Source organism: Pristiophorus japonicus, chromosome 3 (assembly GCF_044704955.1).
Source record: "Pristiophorus japonicus isolate sPriJap1 chromosome 3, sPriJap1.hap1, whole genome shotgun sequence".
NCBI classification, from domain to species: domain Eukaryota; kingdom Metazoa; phylum Chordata; class Chondrichthyes; family Pristiophoridae; genus Pristiophorus; species Pristiophorus japonicus.
In genome coordinates this window covers 265,624,408-265,637,707 of record NC_091979.1, presented here as the reverse complement: position 1 = coordinate 265,637,707, position 13,300 = coordinate 265,624,408, and the positions used below count along the sequence as shown (strand labels likewise).

Genomic DNA, 13,300 nt, shown 5'->3' with positions numbered 1-13,300 from the left:
ACAGACTTACCCTTTTGTTCTTTCCTCCCCACTCCCCCACCCTTCCCGCCTCTGTACTCACTTAAAACCCGTTACATGTGTAACATTTTACGGTTCTGACGAATGGTCACCGATCTGAAACATTAACTCTGTTTCTCTCTCCACAAATGCTGCCTGACCTGCTGCGTATTTCCAGCATTTTCTGTTTATATGTTAGATTTCCAGCATCTGCAGTATTTTGCCTTCGCCAACATTCCATTAGTCTTTTTGATTACTTTTTGTATCTGTGCACTAACTTTCAGTGATTTGTGTACCTGGACCCCTTTGCTCCACATCTCTAACCATGAAGAAAATATTCAATTTTATCTATTTAGCCTTCATTCGTCATTAGATTTAAGTCAATCTGCCATAGTTTTGCCCACTCATTTAGTCTGTCTATATCACTTTGTAATTTCCTGCTCCTATCTATATAACTTACTGTGCCGCCTAACTTAGTATCATCTGCAAACTTGGATATAGAACTTTCTATTCCTTCATCCAGGTCATTAATATAGATAGTGAAAAGTTGGGGCCCTACTACAGGTCCCTGCAGAACACCACTTATCACATTCCACCAATCAGAGAATGTTCCCTTTATCCCTATTTCTCTACCTTCTACCAACCCATGTCACATCACAAGGTTAACTCCAATTCTGTGTGCTTTTATTTTTGCCAATAATCTCTTTTGCGAAACCTTATCAAATGCCTCCCGGAAGTCCGTATTAACAATATGAATAGGCACTCCCCTGTCTACCATGCTGGTGACCTCTTCAAAACATTCAACTAGATTAGTCAGACAAAATCTACCCTTCAGTCGCTTTGATCAACTCCATACTTGTTGAAGCGCTTAGTCACTCTATCTCTGATAACAGATCCCAGTAACTTCCCCACAACTGATAGCACACTGGCGGCTCTGTAGTTGCCTGGTTTCTCCACTGCTGTCCTCTAAAAGAAACATGCGTCGTATTATTCTTAACCTTTATTAATGATGGTGACTTGGAGAGGAGGTGATGGCTTGTGGAAACAGGCAGTTCAACAACCGACTGGGAAAATTCTCCTTAAGGAAATCAATATCGCTTCTGGAAGTGATCAGTGAGTCTTCAAAATTTCTAACTGACCTTTGAGTAAAATCAACAGATCCTGATGCCCTGTGCTACAAGAAAAGGACAAGAAATAAGTAGCAAGAGTGATTTAAAACAGTAACAAAAATAAATTCCTACTGTTACAAATTGAAAGATTTTTAAAAATTACGCTCAAAGGTCACGTTGTAAAGTTTGCAAATGATGCACATTCATAAATTAGAAATCGGACTTCCCAATACATTCGAAGTTTGTGAGACTTGAGATTATATACATCAAAAACATACTGACACATGCTAATTAAACCTAATTTGTTGGTTTATATTGAGTAGACCGTCTCTTCAACTCAAATACTGTAAATCACAATACCATGGTAAGGCCAAGTTCAACCCCTATAGTCAGAATCCTGCACAATGCTAATACCAGCTCATTCAGTGCTCTTACAAACACAATAATCTATCAGATGCAACAGAGTTGACAAATACCCTGCTTCAGTACAGTAATGGAACTCCAACCTCTCCACTATTATAGATGAATCATACTCGTAATATAAAATGTTATTCACCCACGTCACTTATATCTTTCATATAGAAAAGAAAACACACCTCCACCGCAAGTGCAATATAGTTCTGTTTGAATAAACATGCCTCAGATTATTTCAGTCACATTGGTAGTCCACATTAATTATAATTTAAGACGCCCCACATGCGATACAAACATGCATTTTTAGGACATCCATTTGCAGAACAGTAAAATGATAGCATAGTATTATGAACTCTCAGTACTGGAAATATAAATATGCTGGTCAAAGCAGCAGACTCAAAAACAAATATCTCCAACAACAACAAGATCAAGAATCTAAGATATTGTATAAATATTACCTTTGGTAGATTTTCCCTTTAAGTCACACAGTAAGCTTAAATGTTTAACTTTGGGCAGTAGGTTCAATAGAAAGTTACAAATTTCTCTGATGCTTGCTCTGTGGTGTTCAGAAGGGAAGAGAGGGCTGCCCAGAAAAAATGTAGGCATTTCCCCCAAGTGAGTTTATAATGTCTGAAAGCAGGTTACTGTGGCTAATGGCAAATTTCAGATCAGATTTTGGACAAAGAAACATATTCAGTTATTTAAAGCTGTGATTGCCCAAAGTAAATAGTGGACCAACCACTTGTCATAAATGCACAACTCTGATCTGGCTGGCTTAGCACATCTGCCTGATGTCTTAAAGAGTTCACTAGACTTGACCTTTCAAAATAGCTAAAAGGTGACAGAAAAACATTGAAGCCTTTTTTCTACAAAAGATTTACTGCATATGGTGACCTTTTATCAAATTATTTTGGCCAAATGCAGCTCAGAAAGGTATACTATAATCAAATATAGTACAAGAGGTACGGTAGCATATTGGTTCTGTTACTGGACTAGTAATCCAGAAGCCTGGACAAATGATCCAGGGGCATGAGTTCAAATCCCACCACAGCAGCTGGGGAATTTTAATTCAGTAATTGAATAAATCTGGAATAAAAAAACTAGCATTAGTAATGTCAAAAACTACCGGATTCTTGTAAACAGCAATCTGGTTCACCAATGTCCTTTTGGGAAGGCAATCTGCCATCTTTACCCAGTCTGGCCTATATGTGGCTGACTCTTAACTTCCTTCTGTGGGCAATTAGGGATGGGCAATAAATGTTGGACTTGCCAACGACGCCCACATCCCCTGAACAAATAATAAAACATTTACTGAGTTTAATCTCATACTAGTTTTAAATTGGATGACTTGAAAATTCAAATGATTAGATATGGATGTTTCAATCAGTAAGTGTCCATTCCATGTTTAGGTCAAGGATTATCTGCCAGGTTGGCTTTCTACCTTTGTCAGTGCTCAATAGGTTAACAAAATGGAAAGTAATAAAAAAAAACAAGGAATTTACTCATGGGGAAAAAAGGCTAACATGAATTGGCATATTCTGCCAGACTAACAGACAGCGGTTTTGGAGATGCCCATGGCAGAACATTATGCTCTGTTGCCAAAGGGAGTATGATTGTATGCAGCCTGCAGGTGGAGATTTTGAATAAAATAAGCTGTGTTACAAAATTTGCCTTTTAAAATGCTGAACCTAAATTTGAACATCTCCAGTCTGAACATTTTGTTTGTGTGTAAGTTCTTATTCATACAAACATTCAAAATAACGAAAAGAAAGGATGTCCAATGCATCCTGTTGGATCCCAATAGTTATACACATGGGTACAAATATTAACAATTGTCACTAGCCTAATTACTACCCAATGCAATTTCATAATAATAGGAGACAGAAAATGTTGGCTTTGAAAACAACCAAGCCTACAACAGATTTAATATGCGGGTTTCCTCCATATCCTTTCATTCGAAAATTACAAGGGAACTCCTAAAAGTAACAATATAGGCACTCCTTTCCATCAGTGCGCATCACATGCCTCTATGAAATGACAGTACGAGAGTTTTAGTTTCCAATGTTCTATTCAGCAAGCTTCTAGTCCAGAAGACAAAATAGACAAAAACATGCCAAACAAGTCACCATGGTCACTCTCATACATCTACCAGCAGCTTGTTAGCCAATAACACTGACAAATATCTTGCACCAAGTTACCAGTTGACTTTTGCGAATGTGGAATACAAGTCAAAATAATCTTTTTTTCTAAAATGGTAGCAAGTGTTAATTTAATTTCCCCCAAATAATATCTGAATATAACTGGTGAACACTGTTACCCGTTTCTAATTCCTACCTGTTTATTCTAATAAAACAGCAATTAAGAAAGGACTTACATTTATATACTGCTTTTTTCAACCTCAGGATGTCCCAAAGTGCTTTATAGCCAACTAAGTACTTTTGAAATGTAGTCACTGTTGTAATGTAGGGAAATACAGCAGATAATTGCAAGGTCCCACAAACAGGATGAGATAATAACCAGATAATCTGTTTTGTCCAAGACACCAGGGAGAACTCCGCCGCTCTTCTTCGAAGTGCTATGTGATCTTTTCCATCCGCCCGAGAGGTTTAATATCTCTCGGGCAGATGGTTTAATATCGCAACCGAAAAACAGGATCTCTGACAGTGCAGCACTCCCTCAGCACTGCACTGGAGTGTCAGCCGAGATTATGTGCTCACGGTTCTGAAGTGGGACTTGAACCCACAACCTTGACTCAGGGGCCGAGGGTGCTACCACTAAGCCAAGGCTGACATTTAATAAACAAAACTAACTCTAGCCTGGGAGTACACAGCATTTAGAAATGCAGTTTGAATTATTTGAAAATGCAATGTTCCATACAATTAGTATGCCAGCATCTCTCAGTACTACTGCAATAACAATGAAACAAAAATCCATATAAAACACTTTAAGACCCCAGTACATGCAGCCTGAAGTGCTGGTACATTCCTCCTAAAGGCACATTGCAATCAGGAAGCCCAGTGACTTCATAAACTATGCATGAGAATATGCACTCATAAAATGTTTGAGACTGTACACCTAAATATTCAATGACCTCATAAAATATATGAATGTACAGCTATATGTAAAGTAGCTTCATAAAATACATTCTTACAAACCGAACAAGAGAAAAAGTTTAAGTAATGCAACAAAAGACCTAGATTACAGAACTGAGCAAGTTTCACTTAGGATGGTATAAATTTGTGTTTACAGATAATGTGTTCCACCTATTCGTTTGCAAGTGTGACTGCTTTGCATGACTAAAATGATGGCATTACACCATCAATAGATTGAACACTATTTATTCCACAGGAGATTAATAATTTCAAATGCATTTTCCATCCATTTTCACAGATCAGAGTGTTAGATGATAACTCAGGAATGAATTATTGATTTTAATTTTACTGCAGTGAATTATCACATTGGTAGGATTGAGATAATAGTTCATACCAGGGAAAATGCAGGTTTGCAACACTATTTTCTGTTTCTGTGCAATTTCATGTCTCAGCAACATTGTATGAATGGTATGAATGAGGATAGATTTTTTTTAAATCAAAATAAAAAACTCAGTATCAGAACCTTAGTGTCACACCAATTTTTAACTTAAAAGTGGGTATGATCAAAAAATCCCTATTACATGTGACAGAGAAGGAACATGGCATGTATGTGGGCACATTTTGCAGTTCAAACTGAGGGGGTTCAATGGTACAACAAACAGAAACAAAACAAGGATAGCCTGAAACAAGGCAGCAGTCTACCTTCATTAAACAAAGAATACTCTATTCTGGTCCACGAGATACAGTTCATATTCCATAAGGGAGCTGGCCTCAATAAGTTGGGAAGGTCATGTCAGGTCACAAGCATAGAATAGTTTCTACATCCCACTGATCATTCTAAATATTATGCCCATGTCAACTTTAAAAAAAATAAATACAGTTTCAATAGGTTTCTTTTACATAGAAACACATTTCCATGGTGGCAGAGCCATGATGCAGCAAGATACACACATATACAATATAATGTAATGATGTACCACAGCATTCAGATAGCCCTGGTAGAGACATGTGCCATTGTCTGTCATCGACAAGTAGTCTCATGTCTGTCATCTTGAATGGATGCTATTAAATATCTGCATCCATTCAATACCATTATTTACCCGCCCATTTGTTTTAAAGCCTGTATATTTTCTGGACAGGGAGAAATATGGTGTACAATCACACCCAGAAATGTTATGGCTCACTGCAGCCTGCAGTGAACACACACACATAAAAACCCTGCAGAATGCATCAGGGCGAGGAGGGTTTAAAACTAGCTCGATACCCATCAGTCTCCACTACCCACTCATCAGATACAATTCGATCGTCTCCAAGTCCTTTGAAATGCATATATACCCAGCCCTGTCCAAAAGCAATGCAAAATTAATGCTTTCAGCCTCAGACCCTGCAAAAAAAAAGCAGAAACGTGCGTAAAACACTACAATCCCTCAGCTCTCCATCGCAGTTTCCGGAGACCTGTGCCATCTAACGTCAGATACAGAAAATGTAATGTGCTAAAATGTTCTGTGAATTTAAACGCAACAGACGGGCTTTTCTTCTTCGGCGATTCAGGTCCTGGTCATGCCAACCTTTCCTGTCCAATCCTGGTCGCACAAAGCACTGCGTATTTACAAATGGCAAAAAAAACATCCTTAGAAAGAAAAAGCATTGATCTGAAGCAATGCAAAAAAAAATTGAAATTCCAGGCGCCTTTCGTAAACGCTCCTATTAAAATGTTTCACTTTCACACAGGGTTTAATATCCCGGTTTATCCAACAGAATCAAGTGGTGCCGTAATGAAAATGATCGGATCCCATTTAACTAAAGTCTCAGCCATAAATTCACACCGGTAAAATAAATTAACCTTTTGCAAAAAATGTGAAATATGCATATGTATCTTTGCATTACAAGCGGATACAGTGACTACATTGAATCACATTTCACTGCAGGAATTGCCTTATGCTTAATCATTTTTTAAAAAAATTTTTGGAGAGCATCGATATGAAATGCAAATCCCTCACTTTAAAAAAAATTCTGCAAGAACTCGAGTAGGTGAGATAGCCCTGATGTGACGTCCATCACCAGGCGAACGTAATGTACAGATAGTCATGTCGCGAAAGCCACTTCCTCGGCTCACAGACCTACCGCAGCTCATTAAATGAGTGGATTTGCATTTTTGTTTTGGAAAAAAACCCAATAAAATACAAATGCAAAAAAAAATTTTTTTTAGAAATCAGTCACACGAAAGCTGCACCAATGGCCCTCCTCCTCCCAATGCACAGCAACCTTTTAATAAGGTGGTTAACCCCTTTAATTCGGGGCTTGCATGCGGCTGGGAGATGCCAAGTGTTCAGCACATCGCCCAAACACCCTCTTACATCTCGCAGGCAAAATACACCGAGTCAACTCGCACCCTTCAGGCTGCCCAGCAAATCGATAATCGCCACACGTCTGTATTTAATATATAATCTCGATCTGTTGCATATATATATATGCATATATATATATATATATACACACACATTTTTATATATGCATATGCATTATATATATATATATATAATGCATATGTATTTTTATATATACACACAAACAAACACACAAATACAAATGCATATATGTATAGATCTTTTAAAACAAACGCGGAGAAAAATATTATTGCAGACAGCTCGAGTATCCCCTGTTGGGTGAAATCTGTCAGGGTCCTCCTTTGCATGAAAGCCCTCTGTTGCTGCACAATCCATTCTTACACTGAGCAATCAGTTGGTGCTGTCAATGCACAAGATTTCAACTTAAACATCTCCCCTACCCAAACAACAACAAAAAAAATGGTCAAAATGGAGTGAGTGAGTGAGGGAGAGGGGGAAATGTACAGCAGAGATTATGTGTTTTCAATAAAAAAAACTGCCATTGCTGCAAATTCTGCTGTTTAGCACTCGGTCAATTAACCCAGAGCTCGCACAGTGAAACATTTACATCTCAACAGGAAATCCCTCAACAAGTCATGTAAAAAAAAACCCAGTGCATTTCTGTTGGAGGTTTAAAAAAAACCTCTATGATTGCAAAATCCATTTGCTTATTTTCCCCTTCTATTGCAATCTTCCAACCCCTCTCTCTTTCTCCCAAATGTTTTTTTTAAATAAAGCACCCCCCCCCCCGGCGCATCGCCCAGGCTGCTTCTCTTTTTTTTGTTACCTTCTCTGGCTTTTAACAAGACCGTGTTGGCGACTATATTCTCCAGCTCCATTGACTTGCAGAGATATGCGGCTCAGGAAATGTTTGCTGTCAGCCTGCTGTCTCTTCTAGCGCTGGCTGGCTGAGCCGGGCTCTCGCTTTCCCCTCGCCTGTCCCTCCACTACACACACACACACACACTGTGCCGGAGACAAAAGCTAACGCACCGGGACATCACACACTCACACACTGCGAGCCTCACCCCCTTCCTGATGCCGGCTCCCTCCCGGGGGTGTGGTACCCTCCCCCGCCTGCAGGGGGTGGGGGGGCCCTGCGCCACCCGCACACTCACACTGCGCAGCCGCCTCCACAGGTTTTGTGGGAGTTGTAGTTCTTTCTGCACCTCTGGGCCATATCAGCCCCTCGTCAATGCATGTGGGAGGGGAGGGGAGGGGGGGGCGAAGGAAGCTGTCAACACTGGGGTGGGGAGTGATTGCAGCGTGGGCAGGTACAGCAGGGGAGCGGCGAGTGATCGTGGAGCGATGTGATGGGGTTCCCAGGAGAGGCGTGAGCTCGGGGCCCAGAAGAGGCGAGGACCCAGGGGCAGCACGGGCCAGCCCACACTGCGATATGTGTGCGCACTAGGTCCATGCAGCAGAGCTGGTCTCCAGTCGTCCTGGTTAATCCTTGCCACTGGATCAAGACCTAGCTCTGTCAAGCCCGTGTAGTGGCTGGTGTGCAACGGCCACCACACATTTTAAAAAATCCACGCACAGGCATCTTCCACCCTTCAATATGTAGTTCAGGAACTGGAACATTAGGTCCTTCATTGAAACACCTGTGAACTCATCCCTTTTTGACGTGGAAGCAAGTCATCCTCGATGCAAGGGACCGCCTATGATGATGATGATGGGGAGGGAGTAAGTACTTGATGATCAGCCAGGATGATACCAACATACTTACCCAACTAGAAGTCGTTTTACATAGGATATACAGCACAGAGACAGGCCACTCGGCCCAACCAGTCCCTGTTCGCTCCAGCCTCCCCATCTAACTCTATCAGCATAACACTCTATTCCTTTCTCCCTCATATGCTTATCCCCTAAAATGCATCTATACTATTCGCCTCAACCACTCCCTGAGGCAGCGAGTTCCACATTTTCACCACTCTCTGGGTAAAGAAATTTTTTCTGCATTCCCTATTTGATTTCCTTGTGACTATCTTATATTTTAGAATCATAGAATTATAGAATGGTTACAGTACAGAAGAAGACCATTTGGCAATTCGAGCCTGAGCCGACTTTCAGCTAGTCTTAATCCCCTACCCTTTCCCCGTAGCCCTGCAAATCTTTTTCCTTCAGATGCTTATTCAACTCCCTATTGAAAGATAAGATTGAGTTTGCCTCCAGTGCATTCCAGAATCCAACCACTCGCTGCGTAAAAATGTTTTTTCTTACATCACCTTTGGTTCTTTTCCCAATCACCTTAAATTGGTGTCCTCTGGTTCTCGACCCTTCTGCCAATGGGAACAGTTTCTCTCCATCTACTCTGTCTAGACCCCTCATGATGTTGAACACCTCTATCAAATCTCCTCTAAATCCTCTCTGCTCCAAGGAGAACAACCCCAGCATCTCCAGTCTATCAATGCAACTGAAATCCCTCATTCCTGGAATAATTCTCGTAAATCTGTTCTGCACTTTCTCTGAGGTCTTCACATCCTTCCTAAAGTGTGGTGCCCAGAATTGGACACAATACTCCAGTTGGGGCCAATCCAGTGTTTTATACAGGTGCATCATAATTTCCACACTTTTGTACTCTATACCTCTATTTATGAAGCCCAGGATCCCGTGAGCCTTTTTAACTGCTTTTTCAACTGCACTGCAACCTTCAACGATATGTGCATACATACCCCCAGGTCCCTTTATTTGTGCACCCCCTTTAGGATTGTATCATTTAGAAAGAAAAAAGAAAGACTTGGACTTATATCGCACCTTTCACGACCACCGGACATCTCAAAGCGCTTTAAAGCCAATTAAGTACCTTTGGAGTGTTGCCACTGTTGTAATGTAAGCATTTTTAGTTATATTTAGTTTATATGTCCTCTCCTCATTCTTTCCACTAAAATGCATCACTTTGCATTTTTCTGCATTTAATTCCAATACCTTATATAGCTGTAGTTTTATGCCCTCTTAGGCAAGTTATATCAGACAAGGTTACGTTCATTCAAAATGGTTTTGCTTTGCATGTACACAAACTTTGCAGTGCAATTTGGATGCAAAATTCATGCAGAAGTGTCAGCTGTGACTCATTTTGTAGCACCCTTGCCTCTGAGTCAGATGATTGTGGGTTCAAGTCCCGCTCCAGAGAGTTGAGCACAAAAATCTAGGCTGACACTCCAATGCAGTGTCGAGGGAGTGCCGCACTGTTGGAGGTGCCGTTTTTCAGATGAGACGTTAAGCTGAGGTCCCGTTTGCTCTCTCAGTGGAAACATCCTCTCTGCATCCACCTTGTCAAGCCCCTTCATAATCTAATACATTTCGATAAGACCACCTCTCATTCTTCTGAATTCCAATGAGTAGAGGCCCAACCTACTAAACCTTTCCTCATAAGTCAACCCCCTCATCCCCGGAATCAACCGAGTGAATCTTCTCTGAACTGCCTCCAAAGCAAGTATATCTTTTCGTAAATACGGAAACGAAAACTGCACGCAGAATTCCAGATGTGGCCTCACCAATACCTTATATAACTGTAGTTTTATGCCCTCCTAGGCAAGTTATATCAGACAATGTTGCGTTCATTCAAAATGGTTTTGCTTTGCATGTACACAAACTTTGCAGTGCAATTTGAATGCAAAATTCATTCAGAAGTGTCAGCTGTGACTCATTTTGTAGCACCCTTGCCTCTGAGTCAGAAGATTGTGGGTTCAAGTCCCACTCCAGAGAGTTGAGCACAAAAATCCAGGCTGACACTCCAATGCAGTGTCGAGGGAGTGCCGCACTGTTGGAGGTGCCGTTTTTCAGATGAGACGTTAAGCTGAGGTCCCATTTGCTCTCTCAGGTGGATGTAAAAGATCCCACGGCATTATTTTGAAGAAGAGCAGGGGAGTTATCCCCGGTGTCCTGACCAATATTTATCCCTCAATCGACATCACGGAAAAAAAGAGTATCTGTTCATTATTGTTATGTATGAGAAAGAGTCAGACTGAACACTGTGAGCTCAAAGTAAAATGTGACCTTAGTCTTTTATTGCAGGTCTCCAGAGTGCCTCTCCAACCTGTGAGGCCTCCTTAAATACCTGTGCTCCTAAGGGATTATGGGATCCCTTGGGACTCCAGGGGATGAGCCCTCTGGTGGCTGTACAGAGTAAATACAAGTTCACATATATAACAACACTCCCCCACCCCTCCGCCAAAGTCAACAGTATAACCATATACAATGTGAGTCGATCTGGGGCCCTTCTTGTCCTGGTTGATTGTCTCGGTGTGAAAGCTGGTGTTGTTGAATCATTTGTTGGGTCCTCGCTGGGCTGCTGTGCAGATGGCCTTGCTGGGCTGCCTGGTGTGTTGGGCCCTGCAGGGCTGCTGTGGATGATGGGTTCTGCTTCATGGTCAACTGTGGTGTCGATTACCACTGGTGTGTGTGTTGGGGGATCAAAAAAGGTAGGGTCCAAGGTGGGTTGCTCAGGATAGTCCGTGAAGCTGAGTTTGATTTTGTCCAAGTGTTTGCGGTGAATGAGTCCATTTGAAAGTTTGACCCGAAACACCCTGCTCTCCTCTTTGGCCACGACAGTACCAAGAAGCCACTTGGGACCTTGTCCATAATTCAATACAAATACAGGATCATTGATTTCAATCTTGCATGACACATTTGCGCTATCATGGTATGCACTTTGTTGAAGCCGCCTGCTCTCTACCTGTTCATGTAGATCAGGGTGAACTAACGAGAGCCTTGTCTTAAGTGCTCTTTTCATGAGCAGTTCAGCAGGTGGGATCCCAGTGAGCGAGTGGGGTCTCGTGCGGTAGCTAAGCAGGACTCGGGATAGGCGAGTCTGCAGCGAGCCTTCAGTTACCCTCTTCAAGCCTTGCTTGATGGTTTGCACGGCTCTCTCTGCCTGACCATTGGACGCTGGTTTAAACGGGGCAGATGTGACATGTTTGATCCCGTTACGGATCATGAATTCTTTGAACTCAGCACTGGTAAAACATGGCCCGTTGTCGCTCACCAGGACATGGGGTAAGCCATGAGTGGAAAACATGGCCCGCAGGCTTTCAGTAGTGGCAGCGGACATGCTAGCCGACATTATCTCACATTCAATCCACTTGTAGTACGCGTCTACAACCACAAGGAACATTTTACCCAAGAACGGGCCTGCATAGTCGACTTGTAGCCTAGACCACGGTTTGGAGGGCCAAGACCATAAACTTAGCGGCGCCTCCCTGGGTACATTGCTTAACTGCGAGTATGTATTACATCTGTGAACGCAGGATTCTAAGTCCGCATCGGTACCAGCTACCAAACGTGGGATCTGGCTATCGCTTTCATCATTCCGATGCTCGGGTGGGTACTGTGGAGGTCATTGATGAAGGTGTCTCTGCCCTTCTTGGGGACCACTACTTGATTGCCCCACAGAAGGCAGTCTGCTTGTATAGACATTTCATCATTTGCGCCGCTGGAACGGCTTTATCTCTTCCTGCATTTCCATTGGGACATGACCAGCTCCCATGAAGCACACTGTTTTTGACTAGAGATAATAAGGGGTCCTGGCTTGTCCAGGTTTTGATCTGCCGGGCAGTGATGAGTGATTGCTCACTCTTGAATGCTTCCATAATCATGGCTAGATTTTCGGGCTGCGCCATTTCCACCCCCGTGGTGGGCAGAGACAGCCTACTGAGAGTATCGGCACAGTTTTCTGTACCTGGCCTGTGGCGGATGGCGTATTTGTATGCGGACAACGTGAGCACCCATCTCTGAATGCAGGCCGATGCGTTGGTATTTATCCCTTTACTCTTGGAGAACAGGGATATAAGTGGCTTATGGTCAGCTTCCAATTCGAATTTTAGCCCAACCAGGTATTGATGCATTTTCGTTACCCCATAGACACACGCTAACGCTTCTTTCTCAATCATGCTGTAGGCTCTCTCAGCCTTAGACAGACTCCTGGATGCATAAGCAACCGGTTGCAGTTTCCCGAAATCATTAGCTTGTTGCAATACACACCCGACGCCATATGACGATGTATCACATGCTAGTACCAAACGCTTACATGATCATACAACATAAGCAATTTGTTTGAGCATAAAAATGTTCTCGCTTTTATCAAGGCATTTTCTTGGCTTTTGCCCCAAACCCATTCGTCCCCTTTACGTAGTAAGACATGTAGTGGTTCTAACAGTGCGCTGAGACCTGATAAGACGTTACCAAAGTAGTTCAGGAGTCCCAGAAACGACCACAGCTCCGTCACGTTCTGTGGCCTCAGTGCATTCTCGATTACCTCCGTCTTCGCGTTGGTGGGCCTGATGCCGTCTGCTGCAATCCT

At 42.3% G+C, this 13,300-nt stretch overlaps 1 protein-coding gene across 1 annotated transcript in view; it reads right to left on the bottom strand.

Annotated features, from left to right (window-relative positions):
• LOC139260266 (G protein-coupled receptor kinase 5-like) overlaps positions 1-7,979 on the bottom strand; it is a 274,219-nt gene extending 266,240 nt beyond the window's left edge. The window contains exon 1 of the mRNA XM_070876656.1: positions 7,787-7,979. Within this exon, the coding sequence (XP_070732757.1) occupies positions 7,787-7,838 (52 nt within the window). The 5' untranslated portion in view covers positions 7,839-7,979. The remainder of the gene's footprint in view (positions 1-7,786) is intronic.
• Between the last annotated feature and the right edge of the window lie 5,321 nt (positions 7,980-13,300).